The following is a 20,089-nucleotide window of genomic DNA, read 5'->3' on the forward strand; positions in this document are numbered from 1 at the left end:
ATCACTAAATTGATTAACGAACAACTGAAATCCTGGTACTCTGAGGGTCTACTAAATGATGATGAATATAAATATTTGTTAGTAGACAAACCTAATTTTCCATGCCTGTACTGTCTACCTAAGATACATAAACATGCCACTAGACCACCAGGGAGACCTATAGTGTCCGGTGTGGGAGGCCCTACAGAAAACATCTCTGAATTTGTAGACACATATCTACAACCATATGTAGTTAATCTCCCAGCAACAATACAAGATACAAAACATATCCTAAACACTTTAGTGGATATCCCTTGGGATGAAACAATGATGTTGGTGACAATAGATGTCGTCGCACTTTATACAAATATTCCTCATGAACTAGGACTAGAATCATTGAGATATTATTTGTATAAAAGACCTGTAGAACTACTTGATCACTCAAACATGTTGATAGACATGGCAAGAATTATTCTTGAACATAATGTCTTCCTATTTAAAAATGACTGGTACCAACAGACATGTGGCTCGGCAATGGGCTCCAGATTTGCGCCGTCTTTTGCCTGTCTCTTCATGGGACGGTTCGAGGCGGTGCATATCTGGGGCGACCATGGAGCTGAATGGCATGATTCTATAATGTTTTACGGAAGATATATAGACGATTGTCTTTTAATATGGACAGGGGGAGTAACTAAACTCAAAGAATTTTTCAGCTTCCTTAACACTAATGTATATAACCTTAAATTCACAATGAATTATAGTACAGAATCACTTGTCTTCCTAGATGTGGAACTTTTTGTAGAAGAAGGAAAACTGCAAAGTAGAATGTTTAGGAAGAGCACTTCCTGTAATTCATTACTACATGCAGACAGTGCACACCCCAAGTCTCAGATTAATGCGATTCCATATGGGGAGTTCTATAGGGCTCGCAGAACCTGTACAAAGGAAGAAGATTTTGGAAAAGAGATATTAGATATGCAAGAAAGATTTCTTCAGAGGGGTTATGATAAAAAGGTTCTGTATAAAGCAAGAAATCGAGTAATGAAATTGAACAGACTGGATACTCTAAAACCTAGAGAACAAGATAAACTTGCAAAAGTACCTGTTAAATTTGTAACTAGTTTTCATCCATGGTCTCAAAAGGTGTTCAATATTTTAAAAAAACATTGGCGTTTACTTACATCAGAAGTTCAATTTAAAAAATTCATTCCTAAATACCCAAGTGTCACCTACAGAAAAGGAAAAACATTGGGTAATATAATCAGCCCCAGCTATCACAATGACCCTGTTGTTAAACCTACTTGGTTACATCAACATAATTTGGGTTCATTTAAATGTAATAATTGCAGTATGTGCAGAATGGCAATAAACGAGAAAAAAGAATTTGAATATAATGGATCCAAAAAATATATGATTAGGCAAAATATTGACTGTACAACTAAATATGTAGTCTATGTTATAGTTTGCAAATGTTTAAAGATCTATGTAGGGAGCACGATTAGAAGTATGAAGGAACGAATTGCGGAGCATTATCGTGCATTCAAGAACATGGATGAAAGATATCCCATAGGGCTACATGCAGCCAAGTGTTCCAATAGAGGTTTCTCATTCCATGGTTTGGAAACTATCCCCCCTAATAAGAGGGGTGGTAACAGGGAACTTAGAGTACGTCAAGCAGAAGTACGTTGGATCCTTAGACTTCATGCAGTGGAACAGGGGATTAATGTAGATAGTGAGATGCAATACTTCTTGGGGTAAAAATAAGAAATAATGATTAATATGAAATACTAATGTGTAACTGTTGCCCCTGTGTTTCCTGATATCCAGATTGTTCATAACTTAACATTTTGCTACATAAGTGTAACTAGTAACATCAACAGTAATTTATGCTTTGTATTTGTAGCTTCCCACCTTTTCTTCGAATGTTCAGAACCTAATTCTATGCATTTTGTATACAAGTAATGTTGTTCTCTATGTGCTTCTGAATAACTGACTTGCTTTCCACCCCCATTGAAACTATATGACCGGATTGTAACACAACAACATCCTGGTTCTAATGAAATCGTGATATATAAGTTGGTTCATATTTCTACTTTTTAATTCTCTATTCTGTCCTTCTCTTGATTCTACAGTACTATATAAATACAGGAACGATAATTTGAAAGTAATATCTTCACCTATTATTAATATTTAGATCGATCATGATATTACCACGCCTTTAATTTTTGAATGTCCATCACTTATTCTTTAAATAGAATTTATAATAATTACGAATATCGTACATATATTAAATAATATCGATAAAATTAAAGGTAACTATGGTAAACTAAAACTTATGTATTCGTCTTATATAGATAGAGTATGTGATACTAGTCCGTTTTTCGTTACATGCGACCCGACTTAATATATATATATAAAACTAGGTGTAGAATAGAGAATATTTCTCTAATTTACGATCGTAGATTTGGATTTTTTGTTCCTCTACCCTTCATCTAATCTGGAGTTGATAATTGATGTACGATTGAGACTCTATCAATATTTCCTTTTTTTACATCTCAACATTATCTGCCCTAACTAAGATGGCGTTGAAACTCAATACTTTGGCCTTTTATTAGTCCGTTTTCTATTTTGACTATGAATAGCCCCTTCCAACATGGCGCTGGTGCTAGACGCCGAGCTGCCATGGTCTTTTGATGCTGCACTAATTTACTTTAGAACGGGTAAGAGTAGATTTTCTGTATAGGTTAAATATTTAGTTTTATTGGTACGAATAACATTATTTTTAGATGAGAAACTTCACGAGTGATGGTGTTAACTTGGCGCAGGTGTTAGACGCCTTGCTGCCATTCTATAAACTCGGTCTTATAAAATGACTGTAGGTAATCTTATACTTGCTTTAAATAATGTTATCCCTATAGGGAGAATAAGAAGAAGATATCTTCACCCTCATTAGAAAAATACACGTTTCTTCCAACGATCTTCATAATAAAACGTGAAGGTAACCTTCGAGAAAAATTGGTTATAATGGTTCGATATTTAGAGTTTAATGGTTAGTGAGATTTGGTGTCCTTATTTCAGCTCTTTATTTAAGTTATGATATAAGTGGTTTATTAGCCACTTAACTGGTAATATTGGTTTTATTCTTTTAGTATTAACATGTACAGTTATAGGGTGGATAATTACTCAATACTGTGATTTAATCTATAAACTAAATGTCTGATATGAATTAGATTAAGGCAGAGTTAAGATATTATCAATAAAACGATACATGATTCTTTTAGTATTAACATGTACAGTTATAGGGTGGATAATTACTCAATACTGTGATTTAATCTATAAACTAAATGTCTGATATGAATTAGATTAAGGCCGGGTTAAGATATTAATAATAAAACGATACCTGATCTTCTCACTATAGCTCGAGGAGACAAATATCTTTCCTTTTATAACTTCCATAAGTAATGATCTATGTCGTTCTTTTATATAGAACTCAATACGGTTTTGATTTTAATATTGCTCGACATACTATTAATATTGGTTTACATAAATGAGATGATTAACTTAGTATGTATGTACTATATTGCTAAAGCACATGTATTCCTCAATATGTCATTGATGACACTCCTAGAACAAAATCGATTTAGTTTTCCCATTGAGTACATATCATAAGTTGGTAAGTCCACTAGCATAATAAGGTTGGCTTGTTACCTACATTAACTATAGGTGTGCTCATAATGATGTGCTAGATTTCTTTTGATATATCAATTCTTTTTCTTTTCCTTTTTCCGCACGTTTTTGGGTAGAGATGCAGATGCTTTAAATTACATTTATTATATTCATGACTCTACACCTCTCTTTTTTACTTTACATCTTTTCTTTGTGTTTCTAGCACGGTTTATTCATAGGTGATGAGACTATCTCGGTTTCTCTAATCTTTTAATTTTTTCCTTTAGAACAACCCTTTACTCGTTTGATACATCCCTTTAATACCTATGGATGTAATGAAACTGTGTAGAGTAGTATATAAAATCCTGTAAAGGTTTATTGTTTCCCTGTGTTAATATGATATATGTTATAGCTTAGTAGCCTTTTGTATAAAATTGTATATATTTAGGATTTGCGGTATCAGCATTTAATAGAGTACATATGTCATTTGTTTTTAGCCCTGACGAAGTCCACAGGCTTATTAGTCGGACAAAACACGTGTCGGCAATGAACTGTACTTTGAGAAAATGTTTGGGAGAATTGTACACTGCGACTGCTTTTGAATTTTGAAGAAATAAAGAAAGAAAAAAATCTTTACAAAACTCGTTTTGGAAGAATCTCTATCTTGATTGGACAATTTGCACTACTATATCTAGATTTGCTCAGGTTGTGAATTGTGTAGAATTTTATATAACAAGTACAAAGGCTTTCTGCTTGTTTTATTGCAACTGTTGACAAGAGTTGTATCTCCACCTTTGAGCACCTACTAGAAGCTTGGATAACCTCTATAATATCAAAACATCTCCTATGCGCATAAGTTTCCCTCTTGTCAAGTTTGTATATTAAGTGTTATCCTTAGTCTTAACCTCTTCATGTTTCACCTTTTCAACAATTTTCATATCTGAATGAAAGTCAGACAAACAACTTAACTCTATCTCCACGCTACCCTAAGACTCCTCACATAAGATGGTAGTATGCCTCCTACCACTCTATCAAGGTCCCCTTGTGTGTCCTCGACACTTCCTTGTTTCGCACGATTGCAAAGCCCTGAATCCGCGTAGGCAGCTTTCGCCTTTTTGCTCCTAAAAGCATCAGTGTCAACATTCTTTTTTTTCCTACTCACTTTCCCACTCTTTTTTGCTAATACCGGGCCTTCACCAGCAGAACAAAAGTGCTCATCCTGGGATGGATGGCCACTACTTCTTTTCAATTCCTCAAATTTCTTCTCAATTTTTGTATCCAGTTCAGAGGCAAACTTACTCAACATAAAAGAGATCCTCACTTCCATGCCCAAATTTGCCTGTGAATTTGCATTTCCCTCAGACATTGTAATAGAAAGTGAGTTATCACAAATAAAACTCTTAAGACACATACTTCCTCAAAACCTCAAAATTAACTGACGTACAAACTAAAAAACCTCAGCTACCATGCAGACTGTCTTTGTCAAAACGAATGAAATCAACAATAAGCTCAACAGAGGTGACCAGATTCCACAAACCACTAAGATCTTAAAATTATTACTAAATAAATATTTCCGTCTTTCCAAATAATGTTCTACGACACCTTAAACAGTCCGAAAGGACTCCGACATAAAAAGCCTCTTGCGCGAGCAGTTCTGTCACTTTTAAGGCAACAGTCAGCTGCTCGTGCAGAATGCACGCGTCACAGGGATGTGAGAGAGCACGCATGAACGTGCAGCCTGACTGTCTCTGCACGTTCAGGTTGTCTGACTCAATAAGTCAGGAGTGCTTTGTGACGTACGGCTCGCGCCGAATGGACGGAATGGTAAGCCTGCATTGAATCAAAATAACGTCTCATCCTGATTTAACTTAAAATCGTCTGTATACATAAAGAACAAGTTCTTACAACCGCAACATCCGTAACTTGGGGACAAAGTCTAACGCGCCAGTCGCACCATGTTAAAAATGTAATTCCACTCGACTATGCGCTGTTTCAAGTTTTAAACTCCCCACTGAGCGAACGACATAGTCAAAGGCTCGTAATCTCTTCACATCGCAGACATATGCTATCATACTCGAAATCATACTAAACAATTCAAATACCTCAATTTCTTAACCATTTGAGCCTAATACACTTAAATTGTGGGTTATTAGAATCTATCAATTAGATACCAGATCATATTTAGGCATCAGTCATACGTGAAATAAGTAACAGGTATACAACTCATTAATATCAGACATACATAACAACTTCCTATAAATCTGAATGAGAGGAAACGGATGCCAGACTTATTTCATGGGCTGCAGCAAAAAAAGAAGGAAGAGTCATGGATGTTCTGGCTCAATGTTAATCATCTAAGAACTTTGTTGTGTTCTATATTCTTTAAAGGTGCTGCTGTGGGTGGCACAATAAAAGAGGATTGCATAATTTTAGCCTCTGGTCCTGCCATAAAATACAGGATTATAACCTGTATAACCCCTCGTATGAGTCAGTGACTTACCTAGACCTGAGACAGCCCGGGGCAGTACATGCGTTTGCCGCCCCGCGGCGGGACTCTTTGAGGAGGGGGGGAAACTGGTGAATCCACGGATTGCCACACCAGGATAGTTCCAAAGTGAAGTTGGCCGTTGAGAGCTGGGGGGAACTGAATGTTGCCATTTTTTCACCCCCCCTCAGTGACATTTTGTCACCCCCCCTCAGGGATGACATCCGGGGCGGCCCACACCCAGCACACCACCCTTCCTACTCCACTGATATGAGTAAATTCAGCCAACGCCTTGTTAAATGAAAAAGGCTGGCAACAACGCCAGTGTGCCCAGCTGACAAGGGCAGCACCAGCATCCCTGGCTGTCCAGGACCAAATTGATAATGATGCTACAAATACTTTATTTCTTCTAAGTGCTCCTGCAGCGTTCTTGTAATGCCTTTTTTCTTTGTTCCCATCATGTCTTCAGGGCTGGGAGCTAGGCTCTTGGTTTCATCGGAGAACTTTAACTAAAAGTGGTATGTGGTACAGCATTGTCATGTTTCAAAGAGCTTGATAGGGTTCAATGGAGAAAGGAGGCATGTGCCCTGGGCTTGAATGTCTCGGAAGTGAAGAACTGCTAAAGCACGTGACTTTGCCTGGCTCTGCAAGCTGGTCGGATTGTTTTAAAAAGAGATTTTTTAAACCAGATTTAACATTTCCTCTCTGACCATTGTATGCAACGATTTTTGTGTGCGTCGATGCATTAGGATTCACCTTTGTGACTAATAAGCTGTTTTTGTTGAAAGCTGCAGTTTTCTGAGGAGTTATACAATATAAGTCACAGAAAGTCTTATAAAGTGTTATGACTTGTTTATGTACAAAATGGCAATATATTGAGCTGGTACTAGTGGAATAATGGAGGCAAGTACCAGAAACATTTTGAAAAATGAAAGAGAGGAATAATAGAATTAATTGATGTAATAGCAATATTATGTGTTTAGAGGAGTCCTGACAACCTTTGGGCCCGGTGCCACTGCACCATTCAAATCAAACTCCCTAGTGCCTGCAAGATACCTGCATTTGTGACTGCCAGTTTAGTAGTAAAGTATTGCAATATTTGGTGTTTAGAGGAGGTCCTACAGCTTTGGGCCCCTGTGGCACTGCAACTGCTGCACCATTAAAATCACGACCCTAGTGCCTGCAAGGTAACTGCACTTGTGACTGCTTATTTAGTAGTTAAATATAGCAATATTTGGTGTTTAGTGGAGTCATGACATCTTTTGGCCCCAGTGCCACTGTACCTGCTGCACCATTTAAATCAAGCCCCTTTCAACTGCAAGTTAACTGCAAATGTGACTATCTGTTTAGTAGTAAAATATAGCAATATTAGATGAGTTCTGACAACTTTCTGACACGGTGCCACTGCACTTGCTGCATCATTCAAATCATGACCCAAGTGCTTTAAAGATAACTGCACTTGTGGCTGCCTCTATTTGTAAAATATAGCAATTATCGGTGTTTCGTGGGGTGCCTGGAGCTTTTGGTCTGGGTGCCACTGCCCCTGCTGTACTATTGAGATCATGACCCTAGCGCTTGCTAGACAACTACGTTTGTGATTGCCTTTTAAGTTGTAAAATATAGCAATATTAGGTGTTTAGAGGAGTTCTAATAACTTTTGGGCCCGGTGCCACTGCATCTGCTGCACCATTCAAATAATGACCCTGTTGCCTGCAAGATACCTGCACTTTTGATTGCCTGTTTGGTTATAAACTATAGCAATATTTGGTGTATATTAGAGTTATAACAACTTTTGGCCCCAGTGTCACTGCCCCTGATGCACCATTCAAATCAAGCTCCTTTTAACTCCTTGCATGCTGCGTAAATTCTCCACACTGTGCGGGCGAATTATTGAGTGGGTGGGGTTCGGATGGCCCCGACTGTCCTCCGCCCTCGCCCACCGTGACATCGGATGGCCAGGGGCAGTCCGAAGCACACCCGGGGTTAACTGCAAGGTAACTGCAATTGCGACTGCCTGTATAGTAGTAAAATATAGCAATATTAAGTGTTTAGAGGAGTAATGACAACTTTTGGGCCCAGTGCCACTGTACCTGCTGCACCATTCAAATTATGACCCTGTTGCCTGCAAGGTAACTGCACTTGTGACTGTCTGTTTAGATTTAAATTTTAGCAATAATCTGGTTTCAGTGGGGTTCCTAGAGCTTTTTGCCATGGTGCAACTGCACCTGCTGCACCATTCAAATCATGACCCTGTTGTCCACAAGGTAACTGCACTTGTGGCTGCCTGTTTAGTAGTAAAATATAGCATAGCTCTTGTATATTAACTTTATTTGTAACGTGCAATGTTTATCACAACCTTTAGAATTTGATCAAAATGTCCAAATAGATTAAGTTGAAAAAATCAACACGATAATGCCTACAAAGTGCAAGGAAAGGTACTGAGGAATGAAGAGGAAATGCCACAAACATTCTAAGGCTAAAGCATCTGCTTTGCACAACTAAGTAATAAAAAACAAGCATTCCAGCATACTGTTAGATGCTGTATGCCTTATCCATGGGAAGAGATCTTCTCTTGACAGTGAATGGGGCTTAAACAGATTAAACAGCTTTAATAGAAGTATTGTAAAAGCGTGCAGCCAGGGGAAGTTAACAAGAAAAAAAGTTCCACACAAAAGTGAATGAACACAATAATTCAGCATGGGATCGGATAAGAGCCCCCTTTTAGGATATATTAAATACAAAAGATTACACAAGCACAGCACAAGCGCTGTGCAGGTAACACTTTAAAAGTGTTAAGCTGCTTTTGAAGCAACTGCAAGTCGCACATGGGGCAAATATGAAGGAGTGTGCCATGGTAATTCCCTTGTACGTGTTAAAATATTTCTTGGATCAGTTTAAAGACACATTGCCATTTCTTGTAGTTATTTGTTTGTGGGTGATACACCTACATTCTGGTGGCATTCACCTATTGCATTGTACCTTGCAATGTCAGGTTTACTCCTCTCTCCTGTGATGACATTATATGGGCTAACACTTACAGAATTTAGACAATAGTGCATTGATTAAAAAGAAAAATCTGCTGTGGTAGTACAGAGCAAATGACCGCTTAATTGGCCAGCTTAAAAAGGTGTGTGGGTGGCAGAGAGCTATTTTATCAATACCTATATCAAACACTTACATAATCAAATCTTGTTTGAATGTTCATTCATCTCATCCCCTCACACATTTATTCATCCAACGACTCCCAAACAATCATACATCCAGCTGTGCCACCACATTCATTTATCTATGAAACCATCATCGCTTCTGCGTGTCTCGATGATCACCATCCAATCACCTGCTCATCCATGTTAGACCTGCCAGCCTTAGGGTGGTCTTACCACAAACATTTTGCCTTCACCCCTCTCATTTTTGCTGAATTAGTTTTTGTTGGCCTTAAGACTCTGTGCACTTCACCACTAGTAACCAGTGCTAATGTGATGGTGTGCTCTCTTAATTAAACATGGTAAAATTGGCTTATATCGGTTAGGCATGTTTAATTTACTTATAAATCATTGCAGGGTGGTATACCATATACCCTGTAAAGTAAATACTACTAGTGGTCCTGCAGCACCCATTGTGCTACCCACGTAAGTAGCCCCTTAAAACATGCACCAGGCCTGCTATTGCAGCCTAAATTCGACTTGGAAATGTATCACCCTTGCCAATCCTTAAACTCCCCTTTAATTGCACATGTTACCTCTAAGTAGGATTGGGTAGCCCATAGGGCAGTGCGCGTTGTAATTCATTGGTTGGAGATTTACTTTTTCGTTTTAAATATCCTGGTAATGAAAAACTCCTTTCTCACTGCTGTGAGACCTACCTCTCCCATAGGATGCCATTGCGATGCCTTATTACATTTAAAAAGTGTCAACTTTTGATTGATTTTGATTGGTAACAGATAAGTATTTCATGTTTGATGTCTGAGAAATTGTAATTAAAAATCATCTTTAATGGTTAAGTTAGATTTTAAGTCACAATTTTAAAAATGGCATTTTTAGAAAGTTAGTGTGAACAAGCACGGCTTGTGTCCTTAACTCCCCAGACTGGACCACCCAAATATTGAAATCACAAAAAGGTGTCGAGGGAGGTTTTTTCTAATATTCGTGATAAACGTTGGACCACTAATTCTGAGGTTTTTTTAAGCTTTATTCGGCTTAGTTTTGATATTTTAAAAAGACATTCTTAAATCAATTGGACATGTCTTCTAAAAGAAACACCACATTAGTAAATCACACAATTGCTACACATTTATATGTTTGATTTAGAACCATTTCTTTGTGAAAAAATATATAAACAACACATACATAATACGATACGTTTTTTTGTAGAAAATAGATATACAACAAACCAATGGTCACAAGACAAACATATATAACTTGTGTGTGCCAGCCTGAAATGAAACCAGTCCTGTGTTTACAATGAAAACACTAGGCGGACAATTACTCATTCAAAGACACATGTCTACTGTCCTGCCTGTGAGTGGATGGGGATACATATCCTACTACTGGGTGTTGGCAACGTTGTAAAACGGGAAATAATTATATTCAATTCCCTCGTTGCACACCCTATCTACAGTCCCCCTTACTCAGAAGCCAACGCTTTTTGAATCCCCAACAATTCCGGGATTCTCTTCAGGACTTGGTTTTTTGGCTCTTAATTGTACTGCAGACCGATGTCCAATATCTGTGCTTCAGTTCTTAATACTGATCGAGGCTTAAATTGTTTGGACTTGTGGAAGCGCTCAGAAGTTTTTAAAAAGCGGTCCAAAATCTTGAAACTCGTGAAGTGCTGTCAGTGCATCCGGACGCTTTGCTGTGAATTTCTTCGACAGCGCTTTTGTCTGTTTCTTTCAGAATTAGTGTTCTAAGGTTTATCACGAATATTAGAAAAAACCTCCCTTGACACCTTTTTGTGATTTCAACTTTTAGAAAGTTGACATTTTCCTGCCCTACACTATTTAGTGCCTGCAGCCTATACTTGGTCAGTTGAACTTAATTTATTCCTCCCAGATAGCCACACAATAGAAGGATTAGGTGTGCCAGGATGGGCCATCACCTTGCAGAATGGGGGTGCGGAGCTGGGCAAAGCCCAGCTTGCAACTGAATAGGCATTCTCTGACCTACAAAATAAGCACAGCACACCTAAAATAGAAGTTCAACAAAAGTGGATGAAAACGAGTATTTGGGCCATTGGCTATTGATCAGAAAAACACACAAAGAACAAGAGGAAATAGTATACTACAACCAATATAAACGGACGAAAATTACGTGGCGAGCACACAAACAAATGAAAAGTAAGGGCAGAGTGTAAGCTCTTTTTAAAATTTATATTAAATACATAAGATTTCACAAGTGCAGGCAAAACCCCAAAAGGGAATCCTCAGACCTACTGTTTAGTTAACTTCCGGAGTGACAAATGCAAAAACAACAAACAAGTTCACTTCCTGGACCTGCGAAAGGACACTCGGAGGACTGTCTGCTGCTGTGGCCTGCTGTGTACTCCATAAGATTGCTTTACTTCACCTATAAGGACTTCGTTCCTGCCTGGAGACTGCTTGAACCCTCAGACGTCTGTCCTACTGCTTGCACTCATGTGAACCTAGGACTACCAAATTGACTCCAATGACTAGTTGGCTGGCCTCCTGATCAGAGTCTCAGAGACAGAACAGGCTCCAACCATCTTGAACCCACACCTGGATCCAGCTTTACTGAGTCTTAAACCTCCCAAGTGGTTCTCCTCCCATCCCGGACCCTTGGTTGTAGTGATAAAGGTGCCCAGATAGCCAAAAGCCAAAACCCAAAACTTGGGACTTAGTTCACAGAGTAGTTAGCCAAAAGAATTCAGAGACAAGACTAGGGACAACCTGTTCATCTAGCCACCCAAGGTGCATTGCCTTCCCGCCTGACTTTGCAGCAACTCCTGCTACATTTGTCTCTGCAACAGCAAATCCTGTTCGGCGGTCCTTCTGCAAAGGGGTATCCAGCATCCTGAAACTCTTGTTGGCTACAGCCTCCTGCTGCATCCCGCTGGAGATGTTTGACCTCCAAAGAAGAGACTAAGTCCAAAAGTAAAAATCTTCACCACAACTTTGTCCAGCAGCTCTCAGATGACGACGCTTCTTCCTTGGGCACTAGCCTGCAGCCATGCCCCGCTGAACTTTAACTTTTTTGAACATTTTCTTTAACATTTCTTCTAAGTCTGAAGGTAAGTGACGACCGGGCGCAATCCACTTCTTGTATCGAACTCTCGCTCCATCGCAGGGAGTCATATTTTTCGACTTTGAAGAGGTCTGGCACAACGTAATTTTTTTTTTTTTTTTTTTTTTTTTTTTTTTTTTTTAGAGTTTTATATAGCGCTTACTAGACCAGAGACATCAGGTATCAGAGCGCTTTACATGAGCACCAGTTTCATTACTGATGGATACGATTGGTGCTTTGCTCTCTTACACACTATTTTCTTTACCTTAAAATTTTAAAATTGAGAACTCCATTGTCATTTTGAAGTCAAATAATTTATTAAAATGTACTCTATTTTTCAAAATTGGTGTGGGATTTTTATTGCGTTGTATTTTCACTTTATTGCCATTTGTGTGCTGCATAAATACTTTACACATTGCCTCAAAGTTAAGCCTGACTGCTTTTGCTCCAAGCTACCAGATGGTTAAGCAAGGGTTAATTTGGTGACTTTTGTGGTTCAAGCTTAACACTCCAATTTATCACAATCCACGAATGCACTGGCTAGACATCAATCCTCCAATTCATCCATCCGTCTCCTTGTGACCATCTGTCTGACTGCATATGTGATTGTTGTCTTTGTGTGCCTATGTACCGACGTGTATATTGTCTGCATAGGGGGTGCCTGTATATATGTTGAATATTCTGCAAACATATCTGATGAAAAGATGAATCTTTAAGCAAGGTAAGTTAGAACTCTATTACCGGTCTCCTCTCTCCACCGCGAATACAGCAACTGCCTTATAGTCAACATTCTTAAGAAAGCCTCCCTAAGACAGGAGGGAGATACCAACAGACAAAGAATGGAGGGGAGGTGTAGGAACAGAAATATACCAATGTAAATCGTAATACCATAATAAATAAAGTGTACAATGTAACAATATCCCTCATAGAAAATTCACCTATTGCAACAAAATACAACTAAGAACGGATACAATTCAAATATTCCAGAGCTATTGGGTTTGGCCATACTTGTTTTTGTTCTCATACCATGACAGTTTTGATAGCACTTTTGATTTATTATTTAGTAGCAGTAAGATTTATGTATCCTATATGTTATACTGATTTAAGTAATTGTTATAAAAAATCATTGCATCATGTCTAACATCACCTGTGTATGCAGCAGGAAAAGCACTGTTTAGGAAAGTAAACAGGGTCCAGAGACCGTCAAATATATGTACTGCCCCTGGCTTTGACAGGACTAAGACTCTTGATAAAATATGTTTTCTTATCATAATTGTTATAAGAATTTACCTCCTCAGCATGTCTTCACAGGTCAGCTCACGATAAAGATGGATTCTTCTAGACAGCGAAAACAATTTTTCTTCAGTATCATATAGTTCAGGGAAACGATTTCCTGCCATTTCAACCAATCTAAAAATAAAACAAATTGAGTTCACCAGCTGGGTAATCTGACTTGCATGCAACAAATGTTTTATTTTCCAGAAAAAAAGAAATTCTGTAAGAATAGTTCGAAACCAGGACACGCTTTAGAATATTTAGTTCAAAAAACGCTATAGTGAATCGATTTGAGCAGAGATTATTTGTGCAAGTTAACAAGGAGCCAATAAAATGCTGGTATTTTTTATTTGCATTAACCCTGCACTCTTGAAACCGACGCATGATCATGAATACGTCAAGACTATGGAACCTTGTAGTCTAATTAATGTAAATGACTTCACTCCTGTTTACCCCCGCCTCCTCACCATGCCCCCACTCCTATCTATGGATTACACACCCAAAGCTCTAAGCATAAACCTCATAAACATTCTGTATGATGTACGTTTTGTTTCACATTGTTTACTTGGAGGAGTTCCAGGCATGCGTGCAGCTTTAAAACTTTGAAACTGCTAGTTTTCGGATTTTAGCATAATAATGTCTCTAGTAATGTTAAGGTCATACATTTAAAGTACTAGTCTGTTTGCACCGGAAGAGTGTGTATTCATATGACAACAGCGACATCGTGTGGACATTTAGCATTATTGGTAAATGAATCCCTGCTGAGTGTACTTCGAGTCCAGACAATTCATGGAGCTTAAGAATTGACGAGCTCGTGTAGCGCTGGAACTAGGGGCGCGATAGGAGCTGGAGGCAGCAGCACCTTCACATAATCTGAAGATAAGGCTATTCTGTCCTTCTCCTCTCTTCCTTCCTACTCTACTGTCCTTCCTCCCTGTCGCCTCTTTCTAGGCTCTAACCACACTACCAAAGGGTAAGCACAACCAGTGCATTGTAATAACGATCAAGAGAACATTCTAGGGCTGCCTGTAAGAAGAAATGCTTATGACTGTATACAGTCTATAAAATCCGAATAAAAAAAACAACAAAAAAAAGATAACATTTAACAATAAAGGTTTTTTTTGAAAGACGTGTTTCATAACATATTAGCTGTGCTTTGAAAAGACGGTCACAGGTTTATTCTAGGTAAGCAAAGGCAGAATAAGGCCTGGCAACCCGCTGCTTATATTTATTTCACCCAGATATATTTTCAAGTCTCGCCTAGACAGCGCTTGCGCTGTTTCTTTGAGACATGCTGTATTCAGGATATGTGAATAAAGCTCAGTCTACTTCCGCCCATCTTTTTAATTGACTCCTGTTCCTGTCCTTTCTAATTGGTGGCTTTTCATTGAATATTAGGCTTGGTAGTCCCTCCTTGGTAACTCCTGTCTCTTTTTGTTACCTCCCATGAGGACACCCCTATTACATGTGTTGTTACGCCATAGGTTTCTCCCATGCGGACATCCCTATTACATGTGTTGTTACGCCATAGGTTTTAATTGCAACCTCAAGGCACTATTTTCTTAAAGGCCTTCAGACAGGACAATCACTTAGTCCTAAACAAGGTTAGCAGTGATTACTTTACTTACTAGCACATCTACATTAGACCTTTTATAAAGTTTCCTTTATCAGCTCCACATAGAGCACAACCTAATCCGGAATTAATATACTAATTATTTTGTCATATTTCAAAGCTACTAATTGTATATATTGATGTACTGTGGTAGTGTCTTCCATGAAATGCATTATGGGTAGGGTGGATTTACTATATCTTCAAAGTTTATGATGCTCACTAGGGACATCTAGGCGCAGCTTACAGCACTGCACCTACACATCTCACATTTATATTAGACATTCTATAAATTTCCCTTCATCTGCTCCACATAGAGTACAACCTACTCCGGAATTAATAAAATACTAGTTTTGTCACATTTCAAAGCTATTAATTGTATATATGGACATTGCTATTTGAATGTACTCGTTGTACTGTCTTGCATGCAATGCATCATGGATAGGGTGGATTTACCATATCTTCAAAGTTTATGATGCTCACTAGGGACCTCTAGGAATAGCTTGCGGTGCTGAACCAAGACATGCAGTGCTGGTGCCTTGCTCACTAGGGAGCCTTAGGAGCAGCTTGTGGTACTGCACTGAGAGATACAATGCTGGTTCCTGGCTCACTATGCAATCATTTGCAATGCACTAGGTCTCGCATTACTGAAAGTATAAAGTACTGGTATTGCATCATTATATGCAACACCAACACCTCAAACTAACAGTAATGCGAGACCTATTGCATTGCGAATGCTTGTAACACTTGCTGATCTGCAAAATAAGAGCATTTTATAATTTGTCCTTTAGTGAAGCTTGTGTAGGTTCATGGAAATAAAGAGTGGAGTTTTGAATAAAATTTCCTGAAACACACATACGTGGACACAAAAAACCTGGACCTCTTAATGGAGAAATGTTAAACGTGATGCAAATATATATTTTGTGATCTGGCGACTGCCCTAATGTTAAAGTTACTAATTAAGTATCCAGCTATTTATAGTTAGCGCCATACAGTTTCAGTTACCTCTACTGGCTTTGACTGAATCTAGGTACTGTCAGGCGCAGAGCTCAGATGAAGTCTGGATATTAGATAAGCAGAGCTCTGAGGATCCAGGTGCATTATCAGAAGTAGAATCATTAAGATCTGCTTCATAATGAGCATGGTTCCAACTGAGTGTTTTCCAAAATCAGAGCTCTAAGTCTGTGTAATGCAAGAGCAGTTCTCTGAATGAGTCTTGGTATAATTTAGAGTAGTGCAGTGAGTTGGTCCTGGTATTGTAAGACACAGAGCTCTGGAGTATTTTATCATCATGCCTAGAACTCTAAAAAATTGTACATAATACATAGGAGACTGCAATCTGTGTATAAAAGGCAGTCTTTAATTTGCTTGTTGAAGGCAACGTGTGACGTCCCTACTGACGTGTAATTACGAAGTGATGTAGCTGTAAGAGGTGATAAATGGCAAGCCACGGAGCATAATTAAAGCTGCAGTTTAAAAACGTGTTAAAAAGTTTTTTCAACTGCAGCTTTAATGATGCTCAGTGTCATGCATGTGTCTCCACTTACAGCTACATCACTTCGTAATTACATGCCAGTAGAGCCGTCACACTTCTGGCTCTTCATTCTCTTCTGTTTTTCTAGATTAACAGCGAGAAGTAAAAGGGAAATATTTGTGGCAACAGGTTTATTTTTTAAATGCTTTAGGTAATTATAGGGAAGATAGAATCTCTTCAGGTTTCCACACATTCTTAGCTGCAGTGTGTTTTTTTTTATCTGACTTTTTTTAAAAACGGATTTGAATATATTTTTGTAACAAATATACAACTGCGTTTTGATGCGTTTGCAATTGCACTAAATATTCTGCTTTTATATTTCAGGTTTGCAGACATCCTGTTTTCTACATATTAAGTCGCAAAACATCAAGTATTTTTAGCAGAATGAATAAAGTACCCCTACCATACATTAAAAGTATATTTAAAGTCACCTCGAAGTTCCATGACCTCATGTATTCACATTGTTCATCTATACATCAAAGAACTCCTCAGTAACTTGATATATATTTAAAATATACGACAAAGGAGCTTCTTTGTCCCATATATAAATGTGTTCCGTGGTGTAAATCTGGCAATTAGGAGTCAGATGTACAACACTCTCCTTCTCAGCCTAGCACCTCAACACACACACCACAAGTCTATACTACACCACCACCAAATCAAATACACTTTTGGCTTACATATCAATAAAACAAAAATCACGCAAATTCACAAACTCCAAACCTTTCAAAACATAACCATTTCACAGCCCAGTGTCTTCTTCTATAATTGCCCTTGCCACCTCTCTGAACACTTTCTTCATCCATCCATCATACCTCATTACCACACAACCAGACCCTTCTTTTCACACACAACCTATGACAACACACTGTCAGCAACCCTCTTCACCATGAAGACAAAATCACCCCCCTACACAACCTACAACCATCTATCATAATACATCTTTACCCACTCACACTACAGAGACTCTACTCTCAAACAGAATCCCACCCCTTCTACTTCAACATACAGCAGTTATCAGTCCTTCACACTCAAATCCTACACCTCAAATCACTAGCAAAATACCAAATGATGCTACCCTGCACAAAACAAATCCAAACACACATTCAAAATGTATCTGAACAAAATCTCACACGTTCATCAACTCTCCACCATTACAATACACCCACGCACATCTCCTCTGAATATCAGTATATATAACACATTTAAACCCACCTCTACCTCTCACTCGCCATGCAACAAATGCACCGATCACTCAATCCACACACACAACAATACTCACTCATACGTCCATCATCCATTGCTCAATTCTGATCTATACAACATGACCCTCATGCTCTACCACCACCCAGCACCAATACATCTTCAACATATGGAAAAGAAAACTCCACAACACTTCATAACCTTGCCACCTCTGGTGTATCGCAAAGCAAGCCTACCTTGCACACACAACTACACAGCCCAACCCTTCAATTTCAAGCAGACTCACCACCACCTACACTACCCAGTTAACAAAATAGGTCTTCTAAGCCTTCTGGGGAAGATAAGGATAAAGAAATACAAGGTTTTCTCTGGCCTCCAAAAGTTAACACCCTCAACTGTAGCACACTATCACAAATTTAAAGAACAATGCGATCCATCCTGCAGCATAAACTCACACCACATCCAAATAAGGTTATTTAGGATGCCTACTGATAAATGTTAATTTCCTTTCTAAAACCAAATACCACTTATTTGACCTGGCAGACAAAGAACCAGACATACTCTTTATAACTGAATCAAGGCTGGGGTAAAATATGGCACCGGTATCTTAGGAAGCTGTTTCCGCCAGGATATTAAACCATAGCACAAAACCACATAGGCAAATAAATAAGGCAACTCAGCAGTCATATTTAAATTAACAATTCATCTCACCAAAGCGGAGGATATTTATTTACAAGGTTGTAAGTCCCTCCTTATCATATGCACCTTTGGCCCAACCTTTTCATGTTACTTTCTCCTCCGCTGTAGACCACCACCTAACAACGCAACCTTCCCAGACACATTGCTAGATTTAATCCTTAACCTTCTTGCAACATGCTCTAATCTTTGGTGACCTTACCATATGGCTTGACAAACCCAATATGCCACATCCCACAACAATCCTTACCGGGCTAGGCACACAAAACCTACAACACCTTCTTCCCAATCTCCCATACATCGCTGGACACACATTAGATATCTTCTTTGCCAACCCAGATCTAGTCACATTCTAAAGGATTACACCATGTGGCCAGACCACTACCTCGTTTCCAACACAGAACAACAAAACTCACCACAATTAACATCTACTTGCCCTCACTTACATATCGACCATAGAATAAGATGAATTTTGAGGAACTAGAAAACCTGCTTACCTCCAACACAGATCTGGTCACAATTATCTACAAACATTCTATGGATGGCTCTAGAAAGGTTTTGATCTCCAAGTTCCTCAAAAATATCACCAAAAGCATAAAAGAAAACAATCCCCTTGGATGAATGCAGAATTAAATAAAGATCAAATACAAATTGGTAATCTTCAGCACAACTAGCTCAAAACAAACAACTCTCAAGATAAGATATGCCTACACAGATAACAGAATGTATGTCAACATCAAAACAGCAAACAGACTATACTATTTCAGCCGAATTGAAAATGCAAAGTGTGCTAATAAAGAGTTTAATATACACAGAATTCCATAACCCTAAATGCACAGATGCTACCTATCCCATTTCTCAGGAATTTAGTAACAAACTAACAAATCATTACATAACTAAGGCAAACATTTTGGATCATTATTTAAACAACAAAAAAACAACAGGCCTAACCCATTTCCCAAAACACCCTCCAGGGAAAGGCAGGAGCAACCTTCACGTCCCTTTAAAGAACTATCACCGACTAATTATCTGAATCTTGTCATAGCGTGCAAGTCAGCCTGATGTCCAACTGACCCTTGACCACCTCAATTCTTCAAAAACAATCTACTATCAATTTCAGTGGTGAAAGCAGTCAGAACACTCAATGACAACTCTTTAATGACAGGAGTTTTCACAGAAGGCTTAATAAAGTCATTAATACACTGGTTATTAATTTAAAAAAAATCTGGAGAATCAAGACCACGACAACTACCAACCCACAGCAAATGAACCATTCCTGTGCAAACTTATATAAAGAGTAGCTTTCACCCCTGTGTCACATTTCACTGAAGACAATTCCATACCTTTTGACTAACAAACTTGATTCGATCCAATAAGAGGCACTAATTTGGCCCTAATCTCTG

The 20,089-nt window shown here is 38.5% G+C and overlaps 1 protein-coding gene across 2 annotated transcripts in view; it reads right to left on the minus strand.

Annotated features, from left to right (window-relative positions):
- Positions 1-20,089, minus strand: part of RAD51B (RAD51 paralog B) — a 202,461-nt gene that overhangs the window by 75,267 nt on the left and 107,105 nt on the right. For both annotated transcript variants that reach the window (XM_078662007.1, XM_078662006.1), the window contains exon 5: positions 13,660-13,779. In XM_078662007.1, coding sequence (XP_078518133.1) covers positions 13,660-13,779 — 120 coding nt within the window. The remainder of the gene's footprint in view (positions 1-13,659; positions 13,780-20,089) is intronic.

This window comes from Lissotriton helveticus, chromosome 9 (genome assembly GCF_964261635.1).
Source record: "Lissotriton helveticus chromosome 9, aLisHel1.1, whole genome shotgun sequence".
Classification (NCBI taxonomy): domain Eukaryota; kingdom Metazoa; phylum Chordata; class Amphibia; order Caudata; family Salamandridae; genus Lissotriton; species Lissotriton helveticus.